This window comes from Protopterus annectens, chromosome 6.part0 (genome assembly GCF_019279795.1).
Source record: "Protopterus annectens isolate FY-2018-M chromosome 6.part0, PAN1.0, whole genome shotgun sequence".
NCBI lineage: Eukaryota > Metazoa > Chordata > Ceratodontiformes > Protopteridae > Protopterus > Protopterus annectens.
The window spans coordinates 454,354,816-454,374,424 of record NC_056737.1 but is presented as its reverse complement, the minus strand read 5'-3'; the positions used below and the strand labels follow the sequence as shown (position 1 = coordinate 454,374,424).

The 19,609-nt window shown below is 43.0% G+C and overlaps 1 protein-coding gene across 1 annotated transcript in view; it reads right to left on the bottom strand.

The window, feature by feature from the left end:
• The window catches only part of LOC122803858, a 1,735,734-nt gene that overhangs the window by 1,135,843 nt on the left and 580,282 nt on the right, over nucleotides 1–19,609 (bottom strand). The window contains exon 8 of the mRNA XM_044073540.1: nucleotides 2,780–2,817. Within this exon, the coding sequence (XP_043929475.1) occupies nucleotides 2,780–2,817 (38 nt within the window). The remainder of the gene's footprint in view (nucleotides 1–2,779; nucleotides 2,818–19,609) is intronic.

Genomic DNA, 19,609 nt, shown 5'->3' with positions numbered 1-19,609 from the left:
TCATGCAGCTCTAAGCTTTCCAATTCAGTCTGCTTAGTTGATATAATCGCTGCCATCCTTTCCTCTTCCAGCTTGAAAAATTCTAATCAGCAAGGTCATGTATTTTCGACTTGTTTCAAGATTTATAATTTGCCATTTTGCGAGCAGATCCGGATAAGTGTTCCCATATGAGGGTAAACACTTCACTCGCATACCTCGAGGTACAATTTGACGATGCAAGCACGCTTCCATATGGAAGCGTTGCCACTGCAGTCTCTTGAGCCGCTAAGCTGCATTTTCCACTTCCCGAAATATACAATTAAAATTATCAGGAACCGATGCAACAACTGTGGAAGCAGCTACATTACCCAAATTCAGATCTAAAAGCGGGTTCAATAAGTCTCCCGATAGATTAGAAATATTGCATGTTCTGAGTTTGTCATTCAGGGTCAATTGCTGGCTCGCCATGTTCAGTGCAAGAAACAAAAACAGTCAATAGGTATAAAACTTTCTTACACTGTGAAGGACACCAATGAGGAAGAGAAAAGGCAAACACTATTAAAAACTACTGATGTCCACCACTGCAGTGAAATTTATAGTAAAATCAAAACTTTAATAAAAAGAATATAACATAAAATAAAATAAGCAGTCCTCAGTCTTTCAATAAGCGCTTTCGGCAAATAAGCCTTCCTCAGATCGTATAAAAAGGACTGTTCAGCTTTTGTATTTATAAGGCATCACAGCCATTTCTCATTTAGTTCTCCGACACGCCCTTGTTGCAAACCAAAAGGAGGCCAGCTAGCAGAGAGGTATAATTTCCTTCATTGTAATTAAAGGGGCAGTGCTTCTCTTTAGAGCCTGGATCTTAAAACTCAATCACAGCAACATAAATGTTTGTTAACATACACTGCTGACAATAAGCAAGTATGTGAAGTTATTAGGAAGTTTTGGCCGGTATTGACAACTGATGACAAAATAAGAGACATTGTAGGTGAACAGCCCAGATTCCTATACAAGAATAAGAAGAATTTGAAACGTCTCATTTGCAACAAAGATGGATTTGAAAGAAATAGGTCCAATTCTAATAGAAAAGGCACTTTCAAGTGCTTAAGATGCAAAGCTTGCAACTCCATTGACAGCTCCAATGTTTTTGTACATCCATACTCCAGGCAACAGTACAATTTTAATGTCTATGCTGATTGTACTAGTTCCCACATCATATACTTAGTGACTTGCTGCCAATGTAGTGCTTTCTATGTTGGCAAAACAGATGAACGTCTTAAGGAATGTATCCTCAGACATTTGAGGGACATCAAACAGAAAGATCCCAATAATGCCTTAGCAGCCCACGTAGGCACAGTATCCTTCTCATTACTTTGTATTTAAGGCCATAGAGGCAGTCTGTCAGACCACAAGAGGAGGTGATGTTCATAATCGCACAGAGCTAAGGGAAACATGCTGGATAATTAATTTAAGAGCAAACAGATCACCAGGCTTGAATACTATTGTGCCATTAAAACCTGCACTTAAGAATAGAAGGAATATGATTAGCAAGTTTACTTGAATGTTGCTTCATTCATATAATGTATTCACATCCATAGCTATTAGTTTTCTCATATACAATCCTATACTAAAGAGAAGCACTGCCCCTTTAATTACAATGAAGGAAATTATACCTCTCTGCTAGCTGGCCTCCTTTTGGTGTGCAACAAGGGCGTGTCAGAGAACTAAATGAGGAATGGCTGTGATGCCTTATAAATACAAAAGCTGAACAGTCCTTTTTATACGATCTGAGGAAGGCTTATTTGCCGAAAGCATTTATCGGAAGACTGAGGACTGATTATTTTATTTTATGTTATATTCTTTTTATTAAAGTTTTGATTTTACTATAAGTTTCACTGCCGTGGTGGACATCAGGAGTTTTTAGTAGTACATTAAACTTAAGGTGGGAGCCACAAGTGCCTGTCCCAGCCCTCTGGTTCTATGCAAAGCGAAGGGCAGAAAATTGAAGTCCTCAATAAGAGTGGCGATTATCATCACTTTTAATACAATAAGGCCACATACAACGTGGACTTGCATCTAGGAAATCTGCAGCAATACCTCAACCCATTCCTAACTCATCAGTGAAGAAACTTTTGGAAGGGGGACCCTCTTCCTCAGTCACATGGTGAGCTTCCAGTCGCAATCCAGTGCAATATTCACATTATTTTAATTTGCCACAAAGAATTTGGAAGAAAAAGGATTTCAAACACAGGAGCTTTTATCAACAATGACATAGATGAAAATCAAAATGATTCAAGACTGGGCATAGAAGAAAGAAAGAAAAAGACTGGGTGTGGAAGATAAGTGCATTTATAAGCTGAACTTCACAATGATGATTGTGTCATTATATGCTTGTGACCATTCCTGAATATGAAAAATTCTGACAAAAAGATGTGAAATCCTAAATAAGGAGAAATGGATGAACTCAACCACTGGGCATATCAGGAAGCATCAACAATGCTAGACCTACATATTATGAATAGCTGAAGACTCAGACATTACAGTGAAATATACTACCACCAAGACTCTGGCAGAAAACTACACAGTGACATGTTAAACTTCAAAATGAAAAGACAACGGAAATAAAATAATTTCTGCCTTAACTATACCATGTAGTAATCGGACAAAAAACAAAGAAAATACACAAACCAAATGGTGATTGCACTTAATATTTAGTCAAACAATAAAGGGAATTCTGAATTTAACTAAAAACTGCATCATCATCATCTACAGCAACATGAAATGGCATTTCATTTACCACTTATCTGACATTTGGCATTGTTCGTGGACGTCTCCCTGAAATAAGAAAGGGAAAAACATTAAATTTAAATGTTTTCAAAGAGATTTTTAACTACTCCTAATAATATGCTATTATAATAATATACTACTAATAGTTCTTAACTGATAAAGGTTAAACTCCTCAAAAGGCTTAAAATTCTAAAAATACATAGTCTCTCGTTACCAACTGGGTTTTTCTTTTCAAGAAATTTCAAATTTGTTTTTAAGAAAATTCAAATTTAAGCCTTTAATAAGTGTTTTCCTGTAGTCAAACTCTTTTGTAACCTGTGTAAACTGATAAAACCTAATGCAAACCTGCTACTTTATTAGAAATGCATAAAATTAAATATTGTAATTCAAAAAAACTATTTATGAACTAGCAAGTTTTACAGCTATGTCAACCAAACAATTTGTTATACTTGGAGCATACAATTCAAGTTTACTTAAACCATTTATTGCCTCTGAGCCTGGGGAGTGGCTGAAAATAGTCTTTGGACCACTGCATCTACCTGGTTACCAAATAGGAGGGAAGGAAATTAATGATTAAATAAATATTACCACTGCAATCCCAAACACTGTAAAAAATTAGATATTTGATTAAGTGTACTTATGCAAGAAACAACATTACTCAATCTAATCAATAACCTACTCATGTACCAACTCCTTCGCTCAACACTTAATAGGAATTCATTATTTCCAATACCCAGCATCAACTTCTCCACACACCCACCAGGGGCAATAATATCCTAGACCAAGTCATTACGAACATGAGCGACCGGTGTTCCACATCTAAAGTCAACTCCTCGTTGGTCAGATCCGATCAAAAGCTAAATTAGCATAGATAAACACATTCCACCCCCATTAAGGAAACCACTGTAAAAAAATTCTCCAAAGCCAACTTCATGCGTCTTAAGACAGAAGTGACAAACTTCACGACACCCATGCAGACGGACAATACAGTTACAACTGCCGAATCCAATACAAATGAACTCTACATACACTTACACGAGTGCATAGATCATGCTAACCCTAGCAGAACCCAAGACGCTATCCTCCAAAAAAAGGATGCCAATCTGGTGGTCCCCTGCTATAAACAAACTCTACAACAGAAGGAAGAAACTGCTATAAATGAGAGTAAAATCCCATGAGTAGAGGAGCTCCCTGGTCAACCTCAGAAAGATAAGATCCCTCATAAAATCCTCCAAAGCCAGCTATAAAAACAAGATTGCCACTGACTAAGGACAACCACAAAGTATTCTATAGCTATGTCAAGAATCTCAGCAGCAACACCCAGACATGCTCTGAGTTACTGCACAATGGCAAGAAAGGTACGAATCCAACTGATATCGCAACATCTTGGCTGATAGATTCAGTACCAACTTTACCCCCCTCCCCCTAAAGGGCCAGTATCCATACTGGAAGAATGCAGTGCCCCTGCAATCACAACTGAGCAGGTAAAGACTGTACTCTCCAAAGCCAAAAACACAGCATCCATGGGACCAGACAACATCCCAGGCTGCGTTCTGCATGAACTTCAAAACGAACTGGCCCCCCACCTAAGCACCATGTTCAATCACAGCCTCACGTCAGGCTATGTACCCACTAAATGGTGCACAGCAACAGTTATACCACTCCAAAAAGGGGGAGCGACCATGGACCTCGGGAACTATCACCCCATTAGCCTGACAAGCCTGGTTTGCAAGGTCATGGAATGCATCATCATGGAACTCAAACAAAGCCATTAGTAACCTCCAAACTTTGGACTCCACCCAGTTCAGGGTTGTGAAGGGCAGATCATGCCTCCTGAACCAGAGTGCCTTCTTTGAAAAAGTCACCAAAGCCGTAGAAGAGGGTAAGACAGTTCACACAGCCCATCTTGACCTCCCCAAGGCTTTTGACACCATCCCCCATTCTGGAATCATAGATATCACTAAACTGGGTATAAATTCATATGTCACAAGAGGGGTTGCCAACTGGCTCACAGACAGAACCCACACTGTAAAAGTTGTAGCCTCCAAATCTGACTTCAAACATGTGACAAGTGGAGTACCACAGGGTTAAGTCTTGGGTCCTCTCCTATTTGGTATCTACTTCTCTGAAGTACAGGCCAACTCACAAGGCCTCGCTGACTAAGTTCACAGCTGACTGCAAATTAGGTGCCATAGTCGAGTCCCCAAATGACGTGGACATCCTACAGAAGAGCCTCACTGAGACTGATGTCTGTTGTTGAAGCTACGGCCTCAGGCTCAATGCCAAAAAGTGCACTGTCATCCCCTTTGGTAAAAAACCGGTACCCAAGAACTACCACATAAGTGGCAGTCCATTTAATGCTGAAGGTGTGATAAGAGACCTTGGGACTCAAATGGACAGTAATCTCTCCTTTGATAATCACATCGCTACAGTAGTCAGGAAATCCTTCTATGTGCGCACATCTCATCACAAAAGGGTTCTCATCCAGGAAAAAAAGAGGTCATTGTTCCCCTCTACTCTGCTCTCATTAGACTCATTATTAAGTACAACGCCTCTTTTGGAATGTACCTCACAAGACATCTGCAACAGCTGGAAAGGCCACAGAAGTACCTCATAAAGAGTATTACGGGACTCAAACAGATGCCCTACGCTGACTGACTCAAAAAACTCCAGCTTTACTCTGTACCATGTCACCTACTCTGAGGTGATATCTGCCTAACATACAAAGCTATGTGAAACCCAGAGAGTTGATGGACATGCTACACCTAAAGAAAGTACAGTTGTGTACACATCATAAATGTAGATGTTCAAGTGTATTCAATGTTGCAGTCCTAACCACTGGGTTATCCGGCTCCCGGTAGCCCTCGATCGGCCAGAATACCAAAGGTAAGTAAAAATGACATCCGCTACAGTCAGTTGTAAACAACGTCAGGGCGTCCAATACAAAAGGAGACAGCCAAAGTCACTTCCTCAGTCTTTCTTGCCATAACAGTCAGAAGCCCCCAGAAAACAAGGCTTAAACCAAAAGCCATTTTGGCAAATACCAAATTTAGCCTGTACCTTAGGAAAAGAGAAAAGGGGGAAGGAGGGAGGGAAACCAGGACTGCAACAGTGAATGCACTCGAACATCTACATTTATGGTAAGTGTACACAACTGTACTATGTTCATCGTGTTTCACTGTTGCAGTCCTAACCAATGTGTTGATTACCAAAGCCCAGACAAAAGGGAGGCAGAACCAACAGAATCAAGGACTGGAGATAATGCCATGCAGAACAGCAGTGGCAAACCCTGCCCTGGCTCTTGAAAACAAAGGCAAATTATAATTGTGAACAGAAGACCATGTGGCAGCCTCCAAAATGTCTTTAGTAGGGACACCCCTTAAAAAGGCTGCAGAAGTGGAAGCTGCTCAAGTTGAGTGGGTCCTAACTCCTCGAGGACGAACCTTGCAATGAAAGGAATAACAAAAAGTAATACAATGTGCAATCCATTTACAAATGGTTTGCTTAGAAATAGCCTTGCCCTGGGCTCCAGTGGCAAACCTGACCAATAACTGTGCTGATTTATGAAGGTCTTTAGTCCTGTCCAGGTAAAACCTGAGCTGTCTAAGCACAATCAAGAGAATGAAGGATTCTTTCACCTCTATTTTGAGGATAAGGAAAGAAGGTAGGAAGGTGTATGGACTGATTAAGAGTCAGGCTAGAAACCACCTTAGGCATAAAGGAGGGGATGGTCCTCAGAGAAACCCTATCTGCATGGAAAACAAGAAAAGGCTCCACAGCCATCAAAGCCTGCAGCTCCAAAACTCTCCTTGCCGAAGGTATAGCCAAGAGGAAGGCAGTCTTCCACGAGATAAACTTTAAATCTGCAGTGGCAGCTGGTTCAAAAAGAGGAAGAGCGAATTTCTCTAGAACAAAATTAAGATCCCAAGCTGGAGTAGGTGCACTTCTGGGATCTTAAGTAGCAAGCACCCCTGAGAAACATTTTCATCAGGGGATGAGAGAAAATGGGTTGTTCAAAAGAACAATGAGCAGAAATGGCTGAAGCATGGATCTTGATAGAGGAAAAAAAGGCCACCCTGAAGCAAATCAGCCAGGTATTCCAGGATCAGACGAAGGGTAGGCTGAGAAGAAGATTCCCCTCTAGCCTGCATCCAATGAGAGAATCTTTCCCATTTACCCACAAAAGACTTCCTAGTGCTAGGCCTCCTGGCCTCCCTCAGCACGTCACCCACCTGCTGGGAAATGGAAGAAGAAAAGTATGGAGTCATACATTGAGCCATTCTGCCAAATGGACAGAATGAAGATGAGGATGCAGAAGGTTACCCCCTTCCTGAACCAAAAGATCTGGCTTCAGAGGAAGATGCCAAAGAGGAAATTGGGAGAGACTGCGAATCACCGGATACCAATGCAGTCTGGGCCAGAACGGAGCTATGAGAATAGTTCTTGGTCGTTTGTCCCTGATCTTCAATAATACTCTGGGAAGAAGAGGAAGAGGAGGGAAGGCAAACTGACAGCAGCGTCCAAGGGAAAGACAGAGCATCCACTTTCCACGCTCTGCTGTGATGCTGTCTGGTGCAAAAAAGAGGTAGAAGATGGTTGTCTGGAGAGGAGAAAAGATCCCCTTGAGGAGTGCCCCAACATTGAAGGATGCTGTAAAAAAAGTACAGTTTTGTACCTACCATAAATGTAGATGTTCGAAGATCCACATTGCTGCAGTCCTTACACTTGGGTAGTCCGCTGTCCTCGGTCGGCCCGAATATCAAAGTATTAGGCTGATGTTGGTCAAGGCGCTTAAGACTGACATCAGGACGTCAGGGTACAAATGCGCATGACCGATGTCATATCCTCAGTCTTTTCTTGCCCCAGATGTCAGAAGACCCTAAAAAGAAAGGTCAAAACCAAAAGACAGCAAAAACCAACCAACCACCCTTGCACTAATTATATGTACAATATATACAATATACACAATATTTACAACCCAACCCACACAACCAGCTCTAACTACAGAGGGGAAGGAGGGAGGGTAAATTGGACTGCAGCAATGTGGATCTTCGAACATCTACATTTATGGTAGGTACAAAACTGTACTATGTTCTTCATCTCACATTGCTGCAGTCCTTACACTTGGGTAGATTCCCAAAGCAGAGGTAAGGGAGGATGGCAAAACTATAGAGCAGTAGGAGCTGACAAAATGCCCTGTAAAATTGCAGTGGCAAAACCCGCCCTAGATTTAGAGCAAAGTGGAAGGTGATAATGCTTAGAGAAAGTATGCACTGAACTCCAAGTAGCTGCCTCCAAAATATCTTTAGTCGCCACCCCCCTTAAAAAAGCTGTAGAAGTGGCAGTAGCCCTAGTGGAATGAGGCCTAATCCCAGCTGGAATCTCCTTACCATGATGGGAATAACAGAAAGCAATACAAAACCCAATCCACTTAGAAATAGTTTGTTTTGACACAGGCTTGCCCTGAGAACCCAAAGCAAATGAAACAAATAACTGCTGAGACTGCCTGAACCCTTTAGTTCTGCTCAAATAATATCGCAACTGCCTGTGTACATCCAAAGTGTGCAAAATCTTTTCCCCTTTATTTTGGGGTTTGCATAAAAAGTAGGCAAATGAATAGTTTGGTTTAAAGCCACACTAGAAACCACTTTAGGCATAAAGGAAGGATTAGTGCAAAGATACCCTATCCTTATGGAAAATTAAGAAAGGCTCAACCGCCATAAGGGCCTGTAATTCAGAAACCCTTCTTGCAGAGGTAATGGCCAACAAAAAAGCAGTCTTCCATGATAAATATTTCAACTCGGCAGTAGCTGCAGGCTCAAAAGGTTGTAGAGTGAGTTTCTCCAACACAAAATTGAAATCCCAAGCAGGAGTAGGAGCTCTACGTGGGGGTCTTATATTCTTTGCCCCTCTAAGGAATTGCTTAAACAAAGGATGAGAAAACAATGGTGGTTCACAGTCATAGTGAGCAGAAATTGCTGCAGCATGAACCTTAATAGAAGAGAAGGACAAACCTTTGTCCAATAACTCAGTAAGATATTGAAGAGCCACACTTAAATTAGGCTCAGAAACATCAAATTCCTTTGCTGTACTCCAAAATAAAAATCTCTTCCATTTATCTGCGTACACTTTCCTTGTACTAGGCCTTCTGGCCTCCAAAATAACATTCAAAACTTGCTGTGGAAGCTGAGACCCTCCAGGGTTCAAAACAGAATATGCCAGGCTGTTAGGTGAAGAGAGTGAAGTTTGACATTGAGTAAATGACTGTTCTCCTGAGACAGCAGGTGTGGAATCGAAGGCAAAGGCCATGGAGGCTCCCGTACCAAACTTCTCAGTAATGGGTACCAGTGCTGTCGAGGCCAATCTGGAGCTATTAAAATCATCTTTGGCTTGTCCTGTCTGACCTTTAGGAGTACCTTTGGGAGGAGAGGCAGAGGTGGAAAGGCATACACATGAAGATTGCTCCAAATGAAAGAAAGAGCATCCACTTTCCAGGCTGTGGGATGAAACCTTTTTGTGCAAAACTTTGGCAGCTGGTAGTTTAGTGGAGAAGCGAACAGATCTATGTCTGGAGTTCCCCATGACACTGTCAATTTCTGAAATACATGAGGATCCAATTTCCACTCGTGGGGATCCATAATTCGTCTGCTCAACACATCTGCTAAGGAGTTCTGTGCTCGGCAGAAACCTTGCCTGAAGATTTAGCTGTAAACTGAGAGCAGTCTCCCACAAAATCATTGCTTGCCTGCATAGAGGATAAGAATGTGTTCCCCCTTGCTTGTTGATGTACCACATGACAGTTGTGTTGTCTGTTAGAATCAACACCTGCCCTGGAAGAAGTAAATCCTTGAAAGCTATTAATGCAAATTGGACTGCTAACATCTCCTTCAAGTTGATATGTAGATGTTGTAGTCTGGCAGGCCACGTGTCTTGTATCCACTTTCCATTTAGATGAGCTCCCCAAGCTTTGTCTGAGGCATCTGTCGTTAGAATCTGAGTCGCCTCTGGCGGGTCACAGAGAGTCCCTTGTTTAGGTGACATTCCTGAGCCCACCACAAAAATTCCTTTTGAATGCAAGGTATTATCTGAATGACAGTGTCCATATCCTGGCAGTGCTGTGTCCATACATTTTGAGATACCATTGTAGCTTCCTCATATGCAGTTTGGCATTGGGAAGCACCAAAATACAAGATGCCATGAACCCCAAGGCTTGAAGGACTGTCCTTGCAGTCAGCCTGGACTGATGAGACAATTGATGGAAGTAAAGGGAAAGATTCTTTTGTTTGTCCGGGGTCAAAAAGGCCATCTGGGATGCTGTATTCAGTCTCACACCCAGAAAGCACATGTCCTGAGAGGGTACTAGACTGGACTTTATTTCGTTCACAGAATACCCCAGGCATCTTAGCACTGCTATCACATATTGCAAATGATGAAGAAGTTCGTCCTTCCTTGAGCCAGAATCAGGCAATCGTCCAAATAAGGATAGATCTGTATTCCTTTTAGCCTGAAGAAAGCTATCACTGGAGCCAGAACTTTCGTGAACACTCTGGGCGCAGTAGATAAGCCAAAGGGCAATGCAGAGAACTGATAATGAGAAGTCCCAGCCCGAAAACGCAGATACTTCCTGCAACTTAGCCTGATAGGAACATGAAGGTAAGCCTCCTTGAGATCCAGAGTCACCATCCAGTGATCTTTGCCCAGCAGAGGTAAAAGCTGTTGTAACGTCAACATTTTGAACTTGGGAATGTCCAGATAAGTGTTGAGGATAGATAAATCCAAAATTGGTCTCCACGTGTCCCCCTTCTTTGGTACTAGGAACAGGCAAGAATAAAATCCTAGGCCCACTTCTGGTAGAGGGACCGGCTGTATGGCCCCTATTTGAAGCAGCAGAGAAATTTGTTTGTGAGCCTCTATTCTTTGCTGAGGAGGAACGTCTGGCATGCCTTTGAAAGGAGGCAAGGTATGGAAATAAAACTTGTAACCTTGGTGTATGATATCCAATACCCATCTGTCTTGGATAATAACACTCCAATTTTCCTTGAAGAGCGCCAACCTTCCTCCCAAAGGTGCTGCCAGACGAGAAGTCTCTGGCAGCTGAAAAGGTAGGTCATTGGGCCTGTTTACGAAAGGACTGGCCCCTGCCCTCACCCGAAGACTGTGCAGGTGAACTCCCTGTTCTAGGCCTGAAAGAGCCCTGAGCTCTGCCCCTACCACGTCTAGATCTACCCCTAGACTGTGAATCATAAGAAGGGTACGTCCACCCCTTAGCAGGCCAATTCCTACTAAACTTCGGAGGCTGAACTTGCAAAAATCTTTAACAGTCTGCATAGACTTAGCCTGGTCTTCCATTTTCTTTAAGACTGCCTCCACAGGTGAACCAAACAACACATCAGACTGTAAAGGAGCATCTAAAATCCTTGTCTTAACATGGTCAGATAAATTCTGATCCCTCAGCCAGGCGTGCCTGCGAAGAACTGACCCAGTGGCAGCCACCCTAGACGAGGCCTGTACAGCATCAAAACCACATTGTAAAGAATGCTTACCCACCTGTTCAGAAACATGTACCAAATCTTGTAATTCTTTACACTCAATACCTTCTGCCAGAGCATCTACCTTAGACTTCAATTGAGAAAGTAGATAGTTTTGATATTTCAACATGTGAAACTGGCAATTCAAAGCCCTCATAGCTAAGGTGGAAGAAGTATAGACTTTCTTTCCCCATCTATCCAAAGCCCTGGCCTCTTTATCTGGAGGAACCGGGTTTTTTACAACAGAGGCTTTGACACCCTTAGGTCCCTGACTAACAGTTTCTGGGTCCGCCCTAGGACTCTTATAAAGATATTTATGAGCTTCAGGCACCCTGTAATACCTATCCGGTTTAACAGGAGCAGGAGGCAAAGAATCAGGATTAAGTGAAGCCTCTGCAAACACATCTTCCACAACATCCAGAACAGGAGGTATAGCCAAAGGCCTATGCTGGGGTAAAAGCAAAAATTCCCTAAGCCTTTTCCTGGAATCAGAGAAGTCCTGACCTTCCCACTTAAAATGTTCCCTCATGGAATGAAGAGTCTCTGAAAAAGAAAAATCCTCTGGAGGAGAAGCAGAAGGAGTAGAATCATCCACATCAGAATCAGAATAAGGAGAATACTCCTGCAAGTCTTCAGCCGAAGACTCTGAAACATCCGAAGCCTGCTCAAAACTCCCCAACTCTGGTTCCACCCTAGGCCTCTTATCCGGAGGGGGCAAAGAACCTCTAATCAAAGTAATTAAATCTTCTGCCATTTTAAGCATGTGCTTCTTGGGCACAGATCCTGATGAACTAGGAGTGACACCAACAGAAGCTAACCCTGGCCTGCCTCTGGGAGAAGCCTTGGAAACAGAAGGAGAGGGCCTAACCACCCTAGGAAGGGAGGGGAGTACAGTAACCTGAGAAGCCCCTTCAGTCTGACCTGCCTCCTGAGAGGCCACATCCTGCAATAACAAAGTCTCCCCCTGGGACTCCAGAGAAACCTCCGGCGGAACCACCGGTTCCACTGACACCTCTAAAGAACCGGCGTCCGGTGCGACGACTCTTCTTCCTGGGTTTAGCTGCTTTGTCTTTGCGCTTCTTGAAGAAGCGGCGTCGGAGCATCCGGCGGCATATTATAATTGCACCGCTTCCGAAGACCAACCTGGCACAATCTAACCTTCGCTTAATAGTGCGCTTATTGAACCTAGCACAAAAGCGACACCCAACAACGTCGTGCTCAGGCCCCAAACAAGGAATACACAAAGTATGATAATCTCTATGCGGTATCTGTTTCCCACAAGAAATACAGTTATTCACTTTTTCTGACATCCGGTAAACCACTGAGGCAAGAAAAAACTAAAATATTCCCCAACGGGGTACTTAGCCAACTTTGACTCTGTCTGAAACTCCGAATTCAAAAAATTTCAGAACGCCGAACGTCACTTGCAACGCTGCTTCTGCATCGGACCATGCGGCAAAAAAGACTGAGGATATGACGTCGGTCATGCGCATTTGTACCCTGACGTCCTGATGTCAGTCTTAAGCGCCTTGACCGACGTCAGCCTAATACTTTGATATTCGGGCCGACCGAGGACAGCGGACTACCCAAGTTTAAGGACTGCAGCAATGTGAGATGAAGAACATCTGCTCTGTTCAGCTGCAACTCGTGAGGATCCAGGGTCTGTATGCTCAACTGGTCTGCCAAAACATTGAGCCGTCCTGGAAGAAACTGAGCTAGGATGCAGGCCCAGGGATGCTGCTATGGACCAAAGACTCATGCTCTGTCTGCACAGGAGGTAAGAATGAGTCCCCTCCCTGCTTGTTGATGTACCACATGACTGTGGTGTTGCCCGTCCTGACAAGCAGGGTCCCTGGAGAAAGAAGATGCTTGAAAGTTAGTAAGGCCTGCTGGACTGCCATCAACTCTTTTAAGTTTATGTGCAGGTGCATCTGCTGGGCATTCGTTCTTCTCTGTATGCATCTGCCATCCAGGTGAGCACCCCAGGCGTATTCCGATGAGTCTGTGGTAAGAACTTGAGTGGCAAGGGGTGGACGAAAAGGCATGCCTTTGTTCTGTAGACAGGCTGTTGCCCACGATAGAAACTCTGTCTGCAGACATGGAAACAGAGGAATTATCACATCCAGGTCGTGTGCATGTTGACATCAAATGTTCTTGAGGTACTACTGCAATTTCCTCATATGCAGTCTTGCATATGGAATCATGAGAATGCAAGAGGCCATGAATCCCAGAGCTTGCAGGTATTTCCTTGCAGGGAGCTGGGACAGGTTTGCCAAGTCCTTGAAGTAAACTGAAAGAGCTGTCTGCTTCTCCTGGGTGAGATACATCATCTGGGCGGCTGTGTTCAGACTCGCTCCCATGAATGCTCTCTCTTTGGATGGCACCATTTTTGATTTTTCCTCGCTGAGAGTGTAACGCAGGGAAGAGAGAAGAATCTTTACAAAATCTAGACCCTTTAACAGCTCTTCCGGAGAATTTGCTTGAATTAGACAGTCGTCCAAGTATGGGTAAATGCAAATTTTCTTCCGTCTGCAAAATGCAATGACTGGAGCAAGGCACTTTGTGAAAACTTTGGGAGCAGTAGATAAGCCAAAGGGCAGCGCAGAGAATTGATAATGTTGCTTGCCCACCCTGAAACAAAGGTATTGCCTGCAACTTTCCCTCAAAGGGATGTGCAGATAAGCTTCTCTGAGATCCAACGCTACCAGCCAGGAATTCTTTTCAAACAATGGCAGCAACTGATGTAGAGTGAGCATTTTGAACTTTGGAATTATCAAGAAAGAGTTCAGGATGGATAGCTCTAGGATAGGACGCCAGGTGCCTTCTTTTTTTGGAACTAGGAAAAGTCTAGAATAGAAACCCTGGCCTACCTGCTGACCAGGAACTGATTGTATTGCTCCCAATTTGCTTTTCTATTTCTGCCCTTTGGTTTGGAGGAACGTCCGGGAATCCTTTAGGTACTGGAAAGGTGTGGAAAGAAAGTTGTGTCCTAGGGATACAGTACTGAGTACCCATTTGTCATCCGTGATGGTGGCCCAGACATTTGCAAAAAGGGCCAAACTTCCCCCTAAAGGACTTTCCGGGCAGGCAAGAACAGGCAAAAGCTGGACAGAGTCATTGAGAATGTTTAGACTGAGATGCAGGCTTAGAATTTCCAGCCTTGGAAAAGGACACCTGCCAACGTTTAGACCTTTGAGGGGTAGCCACCTGTCCCCCTAGAAGATTTGTAACCTCTAGTCCTAGAACGGTCCTGTCTGCTGTTATCAGGGAACATCCAACTCTTAGAAGGGTAATTCCTGCTAAAGCGAGGAGGATGAACTTGCAGAAAATCTTTAACTGTCTGCATAGACTTGGCCTTGTCTTCGATCTTCTTGAGCACTTTCTCTGCGTTGCTGCCAAAAAGACTGTCCTTATGCAGAGGAACATCCAAAAGCTTAGCCTTGACAGGCTCTGGTAGGGACTGCTCCTTGAGCCAAGCGTGAGTTCTAATAACAGAGACAGTAGCTGTAGCTCTACAGGAGGCTTCTAGAATGTCAAAACCACAATGTAATGAATGTTTATTGACAAGACTGGCAAAATTCAGCAAATCCTGCATATCCTTACTCTACGCCAACAGAGGCACACTTGCTATCCTAGACTTAATAGCTACCAAGGTGTGCTGCTGGTACTTCAGCATATGAAAAAGACAATTAGTAGGCCTAATAGAAAGAGTGGCAGAGGTATAAACCTTTTTACCCCACCTATCCAGGTTCCTAGATTTCCTGTCAGGACAGGATTTTCAGTAACAGTGGCCTTAACTCCTTTAGGGCCTTGAGAAATAACCTCTGGATCAGCCAATGGATTCCTGAAAAGAAACAAATGAGAATCAGACTCTATAGTACCTGTCAGGTTTCTTGGGAGCAGGAGGAACCGAATTTGGAGTCAAGGAATTTTCCAGAAAAACATCATCAACCACCTCCAACACAGGTGGGATAGCCAAAGGCTTATGATGAGGCAAATCAAAACACTCCCTAATCCTTTTCTTAGAAAGGGGACAATCCTGACTTTCCCATTTAAAATGCTCCCTGAGAGTATTTAAAGTTTCACCAAAAGAGAAATCTTCTGGAGGAGAAGCAGAAAGGATGGACTCCTCTGCATCTGAATTCTCAAAAGAAGAGAAAGCCTGAGAAACTTCCTCTTCATCAACAGAAATGCTAGAAGTATCAGAACCAGAATAAGACAAAGCCTCAGGACAGACATCCCTATCTCTTTTTGAAGGGGGAGGCTGTGAACCCCTAATAAGAGTCAAAAGGTCATCAGCCATTTTAACCATTTGAGAATGAGGGGAATGAGAAAAAACGGGAGCCTGCTTCTTCACAGGCTTACAACTGGAAGATTTACCTGCAAGTCTGAAGGACTTGGGAGGCCTGGCAACTGCCGAAGTTGCAGCTTAAGTCGTCGGTATGAGCTTTCTGTCTAAACGAAGAACGGAGGCCTGGGACACCGAAGTCAGCTTAGCGGCTCCAAATCCAGCTGAAGAGGTGACAGGTGGAAGTTCAGAAGGCAAAATGGAAGCCGGAGGCATGGAGTCCTCTGAAATGGTCTAAACCGAGACTTGCGGTTGAAAATCTGCAGGATGCAAAGGCGCCTTACTGACTACCACATAACTGACTACCAACTTATCATCATCCGAGGACTTAACCTTCGGAAGCCTATAGCGGTCCTTATCCTTACGTTTCTTGGGGATATCCGAAGCCTGAAGACCAGTGAACGCCATACCAACAAAGTTAGGCCAAACTCCAAAATGTTTAGCTAAAAGCTTAGCCAGATGACGTATACTACGCAGATTAAAGGAAGCACAGAGATCACAATTAGGAACGTCGTGGTCAAGGCCTAAACAAATAATACAATAGGAATGAAAATCTCTATGGAGAATCAGCTTTCCACGGGTAAGACAATTATTAACCTTTTTGGACATTCGTCAAGGCGAGAAAAGAGGATCCCCAATGGGGTACTTCGCTGTAGTTGACTTTGTAGTCGGAAACAAAAAAGGTAAACTGACAACCGGCACTCATGCAAGAAATGCTTCTGCTTCTGGCTTCGTGGCAAGGAAGACTGAGTAAGTGACATCGACTGCCTCCTTTTGTATCAGACGCCCTGATATCCTTTACAACGGACGGCAGCAGACATCATTTTTACTTACCTTTGGCATTCTGAATGATCGAGGGCTACCGTGAGCCAGATAACCCACTGGTTAGGACTGCAACAGTGCAACACTATGAACATATCCCAAACCCTCCGATCTACACAATCCAGGGACCTAAATCTTGTCACCACAATAAACAAAACATGCTGGAGGGATAGATTCCTGTCCCAGAGAGTTCCCATACACTGTGCTGACAGGCACTTCCTGACTTCAGTACAGCACAAGGGTCAAAACTTTGCAGCCAGAGTACTGATGAGTACTTCCTGACACAACAGCCCTCTACTACGAGATATGCGTAAGCTGACAGATGTGTACTGAATACTTAGGATTATAGTTCTTAAACAACCTCATAACCAAGGTCACACACTACTTAAACTAGATTACTGGACACTTATGTTCTGATCTACAGCTTTGCCCAGACTTGATGGGGCTGTCACTGGTTGGATCAGCTTGGAAACATTTACCTGCCATTCTTTCATCTATTAGGCTCAAGCATTTAAAAACTCACTACCTTCCTGGATGCAGGCGCATCCTTTAGTAAGTCATTGAAACACTTATTTTTCATGAATGCATTTCAAACTAGTGAAAAGGTTTTTGATGCTAGCATCCATTTTTGCCAGTCTTATTTTATTTATTTATTATGACAGAATGTAATTTTACTGAAATAATTGCATTTATGATTAAATCTGTATCAAGCTGCTGTGGAGGTTGTTGACTTTTTAATGGGCTTATGTTCCAACACTAAATAAAATTTTAACTTAAAAGTTAAATGGGTTGTTTTCATGGATAGAGTGAAAATTTCCACCCAGTGTATCTTGTCCTTAAAGAAAAGGTAAATATATGTCCTGATACCCCAAACTGTGGCTAGAAAACTCTTTATAAGGCAAGGAGGTAGTCTGCCTTGTGACTGCTAAATACAATGACAAGATGGTGCAGACACAAGATTTTCTTGCAGTGAAGTCTAGGGTCTGAGAATCTACACCAAACAGTGATCTAAGACGAGAATAAACCTGAACCTGAAGTTCATGTTAGCAAAAATTAGGACTAGATCTCTGGTCATACAAGGTTGCACAAAAAAGCAGTATCTTAAGTATTCAATATCTAAAAGCTAAATATACTTCTCAACACTACTGTAGTATGGACAAATCAGGAAATACTCACTCTAAACCTCAGAAAACTCCTGTGGGACTTCAAAACTTGTAAACAAAGGTAAAAATACCGCATGTGCAAGTTACTGATGAGTATTTTCTTAAAGGAGCTGTAAAGGTCTGCACAGCCAAAATCTTGATCGCCACTTTTGCAAACCTCTTCAAGTTTGACATACCTACTCACAGGCACCCATCATTCCATCACTGGGACAACAAATATCTTTGAATAAAACCTTATTCCTTGATCTGCTTCTGAAGATGATTGCATTGCTTTGATATTTCAAAGGTTATGAACTAATGTCACTGCAAAATTATTTTTGTTTTTGCAAATGGAGTAAAAGAGGTGAGGCCTAGTACAGATTTGTGCAAAACCTTTAAGCACTCCCCTGGAACTGCTTCACTGACCCACTACTCTGATTTTATTATATCAAATGTCTGACTTAACCTCATCAATCTTTAGCTGATATCGAGCTTTACCTCGCCTTCAATGAGGATCTGTACCTGACCTTACTGCTCCGAAAAGCTGGATTCAGCTCTTGGATGCCTATGAGAATCACTTGACACTCAGTCATAACAAAACTGAGGCAATACTGGTACATGTCAATTTCCTCTCCTTTACCCTCTGATTTTGGGGGGGGGGGGGGACTTGCAAGGTGGAATTTCTTTTATAAGCCTGTGATATTGCCACTGTTCTTGGTAAGAGGCCAACAGTGAAGGACCAACTGTCAGGTGTGGTCAAGACATTTTATTCCCATGCAACTAATGCAGTGCGGATCCAAACTTTTATTCCATCTTCGGACATGGTAACAGTGATTCATCCTTAGTGACTTCTCACTTACACTACTGCAAAACACTACACACCGGGGTATCAGATGATAAGACATGACCACAGAAGGTAAAGAATTCCATTGCAATGATTTAATGGCAATTGCTATTTCTACTCTATTACTTCTCTAAATACTGAATCAGCTTGTGGAAGTAATCAATATCCAAGAACTTGAAAGGGGTAAGAATAAATTACTTGAACTCGTTCTGAAAGAAATACCTGTCTACATGGTCAACCTAAGACAAACACAGAACAGTCCAAGTAGCAACACCTGGAGAATGGTGACTATTTTAAGAACCTAGATGACTTTTAAAAGGATCCTCAAATGGAAATAATACCAGAGAACACCACCCCTTCCTCCTTTGGGGCAGAACCTGCTGATTGTAGGATGCTGAAGTCACATTCTTGGGCAAATGGATAAGCAAAAGATAAGCAGAACCAGGTCATCAAAAATTGCATGATGAATTAAGGCCTTCCTTCAGCCATGAGAATGCTCCTTTCTCTTCGAAGGTTAGCATGAACTGAAAAAGGTATAGACCGGAGTACAATGGACTACAATGTGATCACAAAGCTCTTTCATAATGGTCACAGGGTATGTTTCCACTTCAAATTTTGAATACAGGATATCAGGTAAGCTTGTCTATGTTCAGCCATTGAATGGGCTAACCATTGAATGGCTAAAAATCGAACAATAAGCATCGAAAATTCCCTCACCGTACTTTCATTTTATCAACGGGGTAAGTAAAGTACAGTTTTGTACCTACCATAAATGTAGATGTTCGAGTGTATACACTGCTGCAGTCATTACACTTGGGTTATCCTGCCGTCAGGTGGTTCCGCAGTCGGCCTGAGTTCCAAAGTCTTGGTCCGGCGTCAGTTGCTGTCACCTACTACCTGATGTCAGTGCGACAGGGGTATACAAGATGCAGCCGATGCCATTTTCTTCAGTTTTTCCTGCCCCAGATGTCAGGTGCCCCCCAAATAGGTAGGCAATTCAAATTGCTAATAAAACATACATAAGAAAAGCAAACAACAACTTTCAGCTACCAGCAAATACTCCCCATAGGTAGTAAAGGGTAGAAGACATAGGTACGTACCAGCCAGTAAGAGGGGAAGGAGGGAGGTTAACCTGGACTGCAGCAGTGTATACACT